General features: G+C 39.9%; 1 protein-coding gene across 2 annotated transcripts; it reads left to right on the top strand.

Annotated features, from left to right (window-relative positions):
• The first annotated feature begins 1102 nt into the window (after positions 1–1102).
• On the top strand, positions 1103–4327 carry CCL20 (C-C motif chemokine ligand 20). 2 transcript variants are annotated; one of them, XM_011364056.2, is made up of 4 exons: positions 1103–1262; positions 2408–2519; positions 3253–3330; positions 3991–4327. In XM_011364056.2, exons 1-4 carry the CDS (start codon positions 1184–1186, stop codon positions 4010–4012), a joined length of 291 nt encoding a protein of 96 aa, XP_011362358.1. In that variant the 5' UTR covers positions 1103–1183; the 3' UTR covers positions 4013–4327. The 2 variants fall into 2 exon arrangements, with proteins under 2 accessions (XP_011362358.1, XP_011362357.1); XM_011364055.2 differs by having other exon boundaries at positions 2405–2519.
• The last annotated feature ends 2299 nt before the right edge of the window (positions 4328–6626 follow it).

Here is a 6626-nt window from a genome sequence, read left to right as displayed (position 1 = left end):
AACAAACAAACAAACAAACAAGCAAACAAATAAATAAGTAAAAGAAAAAAGATAAAAATCATTTGAAAGTTTTCGTGTTCATAAGCTTTATTGTTTAAATGGTCATATAATATAATTCAATTTTTTCTTTTGATGTGCAGTTCTATGATTTCTAACACAGATGTAGATATGCATAACCATGTCCATAATAGCATAGGAAATAATTCTATCAACCCCCCAGACTCTCTTGTGTTATTTCTTTATAGTCCACCCACCCCACAAACCTTATCCCTAGCATACAATGATATTCTCCCTAGTGGAGAGTTCATATTACATCATCACAGGTTAGGAATGCATATTGTATTATTATCATTATCGCTATTATTTGACATTTTGTTGTTGTTGATTAACCTCTGCCGATAGTGTTCTTTCTTCTCTTTCAACCTTTCTGAGGCTTCGTATTGAGGTATGTAACTATATCAGCATGAAGAGTTAGGGGCAGGTGAGGACTGCTTTCTGGGCTGATGAGAGTCACATAAATGTAGCAGATTCTTAGAAGAGTTGACACAAATTCAACATGAAGCCGAGGCTTGAGTTTTACTGAAGGGCTGGTATTTACCACTAAAACTGGGGACAGTACTACAGCATTGTTATGTTACCTGCTCTGGAAGTCAGCCTAGAAATGTAAGGTCTTTGGTGACAGCTGAGCAGCAGCTATGCAAATTGTAAATGGTTCCTGAGTATGCTGGGCATTCTACCTCATCCTCCCCCTCTCCAATTGGCTTTGGAAAGCAAATAGACTATAACAATAGGAGTCTGGAATGTTCCTGTGTGGGGCTGACCTTTGCATTATTGTTAATCCTTATCCTCTCCTTTCAGAGATAAGAGATTAAATTAAAACTGAATGGAAACCTCCCAAAAATTGAGCAGGAGCTTCCCCTTTTCCTCCCCTCCCCTACACTGACCTTCGCCCCTTCCAACATGAGGGAAAGCAGGAAGTTTTCCCTGTGGTTTTTCTTTGTGACGACATGATGGAGCAGGTCGATCAACGGGGAAAACCCCATGTGAGAACACGCCTTCAGCGTACATTCCCAATATTTGCTATAAGAAGAGCCATCACAGGACCTGGCTGCTATCTGAACAAAGCAGCACTTGCAAGGCACTGGGTACCCACCACGGAGCAGGTCTCATCTTCGAACTGAAAATGATGAGCCGCAGCAAGACTTTGCTCCTGGCCGCTTTGATGTCTGTGCTGCTACTCCACCTCTGCAGCAAGTCAGAAGGTAAGTGTCACCCTTTCTGCTAGCACCGGAGGAAGAACTATTTTCACTTTCCTCTAAGCCTTGAGCTTATCTGGGGGTTCCCTAAAGGACAGAAGCCTGTTAGAAAGTCTTCGAAAGCAGGTGATAGAAATTGTCAGCTTACTGGTGAGGAAGGGGAGGGAAAGGTTACTGCTGCTGACCAGGCTCTCCTCTCTGCTGTCAATCTCAGCAGATTTTGGGGTGAGTGAGCTCGTAGAGCTCTAGAATGTGGCCAAAGTGCTATTTCTAGGAGTGATGTCAATTGGGGAACATTACAAGGACTGGGCTCATGCTGAAATGTAAGAAGCACTCCCATTCTTCAGCTTTCTTGCTTCCTAACTAAATAGTTTGAATAAAGTGCAAAACTCATTCTTTAGGGGTGGATTATGGCATCTGACTTCTTCATCTTTTCAAGGCCTCAGGAATATCACTTGCCAACTTTGTAATTACGGTTATCTCATCTTACAGCAGGTTGTAATTTAAGTTGGAGGAGTGTCCAAGGATTGCTTTATTGCTGTAAGAGTGCATCACTTTTAGCAGCGGGCGCATTCCTAAAAATGCACGTGTTGGACTTTTGCAAACAAAATTTAAAATTTCCGTGAACTAATATTACAATTTCAAAGCGCTTTAGTTGTAGCTCCCATAAAAGCAGCTTTTATACATCACGTTTCCTTTGCAACTTCTTGTTCTTTCCCTCTCCCAATACTCAGTAACCAGATAATAGATGAAAATATGCTAATTTATTCATTTTCTGACTTTGGAAGGTTATCGTTAAGAGTTTCTCCAACTGGGAGGTACTCATATTCTTGAATGATTATAGTGAACTGAAATAAAATAGTTTGTGCTTCTTACTAAAGATATCTTTTCGTGAGAAGTCATGTGTTTATAAAGTGTATTATTGAACCGAAATTCCCCCGCACACAAACTATTTTTTAAGAGAACTAGAACTGTTCAATTGGGTCTCCAAGGCATTGGAACTGTTCCTTAAATAGTTTATTTACCATATAAATCAGATTCTAGGTTTTCCACAACTTCAAGGAGTTTTATAATACCTATCCCAGAACATTTCATTGATATGAACTCAAGACCTTTCATTTTTTTTTTTTTTTTTTTTTTTTTTTTAGCAGCAAGCAGCTTTGATTGTTGCCTTGGATACACAGAACATGTAATTAGTCCCCGGTTCCTCCTGGGCTTCACGCAGCAGCTGGCCAGTGAAGCTTGTGACATCAATGCAGTCATGTAAGTTACGAGTTGATTCTAACTCAATTGTAGCAGGAGTACATGGGAATTTTGGGTACAAAAAGTTTTTGCCTTTTTCGAGTTTCATTCTGAAATAGCTAATGTGGCAAATAAAGCTTTTTTTTTTTTTTTTTTAAATGTGTTATCTACTTCAAAGCTCATTTTAAAGAGGACTAGAATGAGGCAAAAATCTTTGTTTAAAAAAAGGAACATGGTTAAAGGCAAAATCACTTTCTAAGATGAAATTACAGGGTATTAAAATGCTATCTCAGGAAAATATGGAAAACATAAACTTGAAAATGAGCATATTCTACCAGAAAATGGTTGAGGCTGTACGTAAAAACTCAGGGTAATTATACTGTCATATATAATATTCTTGAGTTACATAGGATATTATACTTTGGAATGATATAACTTACTGGTCAGATACATACATATTTCATGTAACCAGCAGCAACAAAGTTAAATAACAATTCTGGGACTTTATCTTCCTAACAATGCACAATTATTTATTAACTTACAGAGAAAGTTAGGGAGCATTGTTTTCATTTCTTGCATCAAGTTTTATCAGGAGCAATATATTTATTTTTTGCATTCTGTTTCACCTCTAGAATAAATGAAATGTTTAATGTGTAGAACAATCCATTGGAATGTGAAATTTCCATTGCACGTTCTGTGAAAAAGCCATTTAAAAGCTTTCTACACTCAAACCACATTCTCTGATTTTTTTCAGCTTTCACACAAGGAGAAAATTGGCTGTGTGTGCGGATCCAAAGCAAACTTGGGTGAAACGGGCTGTGCACATCCTTAGGTATGGAACAGTCACAGTCTGTTAGCCTCTCTCCAAACGTAAGGGCAAGACCAGTGTACAGAGTGGTGGATGCTTGGCTTGCTGGAATTCTTTTGCCTAAGTATCTCGGAATTCTTAAAAGAGAAATTTGAGTTGGACTACCAAAAGTTCATGTGTTTTCCACTTATAAATAATTTTAATTCTTTTAAACTTAGTGATTTTTTTCACGTGATGTATTAGAGTCCTCTAGGCATATGATAGTCACTAGCTGTTTGATTCTGATCGCAAAAATGCCAGCTAGTTATATAATTTACAGACTACACAACATTTGTTTGTTAAAAACTGAAAAATAAACAGTTCAATGGTTCTGATCTACATTGGTGATAATAGAGAGTAACATTTTATCAATGGACAGAAGTCACCTAACACCTGGGTGACACGGACATGGAATTCGAAGACACAACGTACGTGCATGTGTCCCGTTTCTGACATTAGCTAGCTGAGTTATGGTGGACAAGGCCCTTCCTCCCCCAGCTTCGATTTCCTCATATGGACTCTGAGCTGTCTGTCATCCTGAGATGAATTTAGGGAATGAGAGGCAATCTTTAGGCATCAAAGCCATTCCCACCAGCCAATCATCCTGTTTTTGCTTACGTGGTTTTTTCTTTTTTCTCTTTACAGCCAGAGAATCAAGAAGATGTGAACACTGAGGCTTTCTGGAATGGGATTGGACACAGCCCAAGAACAGGAGGACTAGCTCGAGTTGGTTTCACTTGCCCATCATTGAGGGTTTAGCACTTATCTGATTTGTGCCTCATTGGACTTGTCCAATTAATGTTGTTGATTCATATTGCATCATATTTTGCTTCGTTAAGCATTGCATTAGAGTCAGACTCTATTTTATGTTGTTATTTATATATGTGGGTTTTTATGTGTGTGTGTGTTTTGCTATTTAATACTATTTTCCCATTTAATACTATTTTCCCATAAGCTATTTGGTTTAGTATGCGGTATAAAATGTTTAGAGAAATAAGATTATATTGACTTTCTTGCAAGCAGCAGCTCTTTTTTTAAAAAAAAAAAAATTTAGTTTTTCTTTTTACATATTTTTGTTTCCTAAATTGTTGTAATTACCTGTAAAAGAGAAAAGTGATATGAAAATAAACGCTGAAAATAAAGGAAAGAACTAAAATTGGTTTGTCGATTGACTTATATATAGCATTTAAGATGTATATTAAAAATATTCGAAGGTATACTAAACATGAAAAATTTCTGAAAAATTGTATCCTCCATTTACTTCTGCCTAGTTGTTCCTTTTTTCTCTATCCCCCATGGTCTTGGACTTCATTCTACATGAATTATAATGGAAAGTGTCTTTTTTTTTTTTTTGGTTTAAAGTCAACCGAACCCAAAATAAGAAAGATCCTATAGCCGAGTTCCATAGCTCAGTGTTTACTGACGTAAAATTTTTTAAAATAAAAAATTGTACCCATACACTTTGTGACTATGGGCACACAACTATTTCAAAACTTCCCGGAGAAATTACTTACTCCATCATTTTGTACCCAGCCAGGGACCTAAGACTGGGCAGCTCAACACAGAAATGTTTCTCTACTTCATAAGTCCTGCCGAGTCATCCCTCAGCTGTTTCCAAAAAGAAAGTGACTGTACAGAAGGTTCTTAGAACCCGATGGCCTCGCTAACCAGAGGAGAGACTTCAAATGTGTGACGCCTAGCAAGAACCCAGAAAGAACCCAGACAAAGACCCCGGAACCAGTGTAGTCACTGTACAGTTTTCATGCACCAAAGCTGTGTCACAGAGTCGCTTGACACAGTGCCCCCTGGACCATGCCTCAGACTCCAAATGCCACTGGAAAGATCTCTGGAGGCGGGCGTGGTGATGAAAGGATGCTAAACCCAGACACACAAATCCACAAAGCAGGGCAGTGATGGGTCATGTGGCGGAGAGCCAAAACGGTGTCTCCATAGGCCCTAAAGGCATCTCTGTGGCGAGGAATAATAACACTGACTCATCAGGGAAAGTATGCTCCATATCCTGTCTGTTTATTCATCAAACATCTATTATACGTCAGGCCCTGAACCAAGTGAAGCTTGAGATACCAAGAGATAAAATGAGGACTTGATCCTTGCTCCCAGGTAATTAGGGCTGAGCCGTGTGGTGAGAGGGAGGAGACGGAGCAAACCAGCTCTTATGACACATACGTGGTGGTTAGTACTTGACTAAAGAGCCACAGGGTGCTGTAGGGCAGAATAAGTGGTTAGGGCTTCCAGAAGGAATGACTATCTGGTTGAACCATATTAAATAGCCAATATTCAATGTTCTTGAACCATGAAGATGGCAGTCAGCCCAATACCTGAGCTGAGGTGTGAAGGGCCAGCAGGAGCCACCCAGTCGAAAAGGAACAACAGCGGGTGTTTATACCTGGGGAAATATCTGGGAGGGCATGTTTTATTTGTCATAGTGTGTAAGGTGGGGTACTATGGCATTCAGTGGGCAGGAGACAGGGATGCTAAACCTGTTAGAGTGCACAGGATCGTCTTGCACAATGAAGAACTGCCACTCAAAATGTCAGCTGAGCAACACTGGATGAAGCGGGATGTATTCATGGAACGGGGGTGGGGGCGAAACTGTTACCTCAACTGAGAGCAGTGGTTTGAACTTGAACCTGGAAACACTGGAGAAGCATTGAAAAAGTCAAAGAGGAAGGGGAAGTGGGAAGGAAGATGGAAGCAGAGGTCCCAGAGAGCTGCAAAGAGCAAGGTGAGAAATGGCGAGACTTTGGTTAACGCCGTGGCAAAGAGAAAGATGAGGACGAGATGGGTTTGGGATTCCCTAGGAATCAACCTGGACTCCTCTTCTCTCCCACCAGCCACCCTTCCTGGAGGAGCATGCCAAAGAGAGCCTTTGGCTGACTGCTGGGAGGCCTCTCCGGGGGAGCCCAGAAGAGCCCAGCGGAGCCAGAAAAGGTGCCCGTTTTGTTAGTGCTCTGAAGGTGTCTGACTCTTTTGGGAACATGAGTACTGATAAGCATTAGCTGAGTTTCTGGGGAGTGAACTTTCCAGGTCAGAACGTCAATTTATTAATCACAATAAAAACGTTCTAGTGTCAAGGGCATAGGTGACAGATTACACACACACACACACACACACAAACACACACACTGCAGATTGAAAGAGCAATAAGTTCTTAAGATCCCAAATATCCAGTTAATGTTCAAATTTCCTATTTGTTTTTTAAAAAGTTGTTTTTATTTGTTTTTTTTTGGCAGTTGATTTGCTTGCATGAAGATCCAAAT

This window comes from Pteropus vampyrus, unplaced genomic scaffold, assembly GCF_000151845.1.
Source record: "Pteropus vampyrus isolate Shadow unplaced genomic scaffold, Pvam_2.0 Scaffold93, whole genome shotgun sequence".
NCBI classification, from domain to species: domain Eukaryota; kingdom Metazoa; phylum Chordata; class Mammalia; order Chiroptera; family Pteropodidae; genus Pteropus; species Pteropus vampyrus.
The sequence above is the reverse complement of the archived record's forward strand: the minus strand, read 5'-3'. Positions and strand labels throughout refer to the sequence as shown.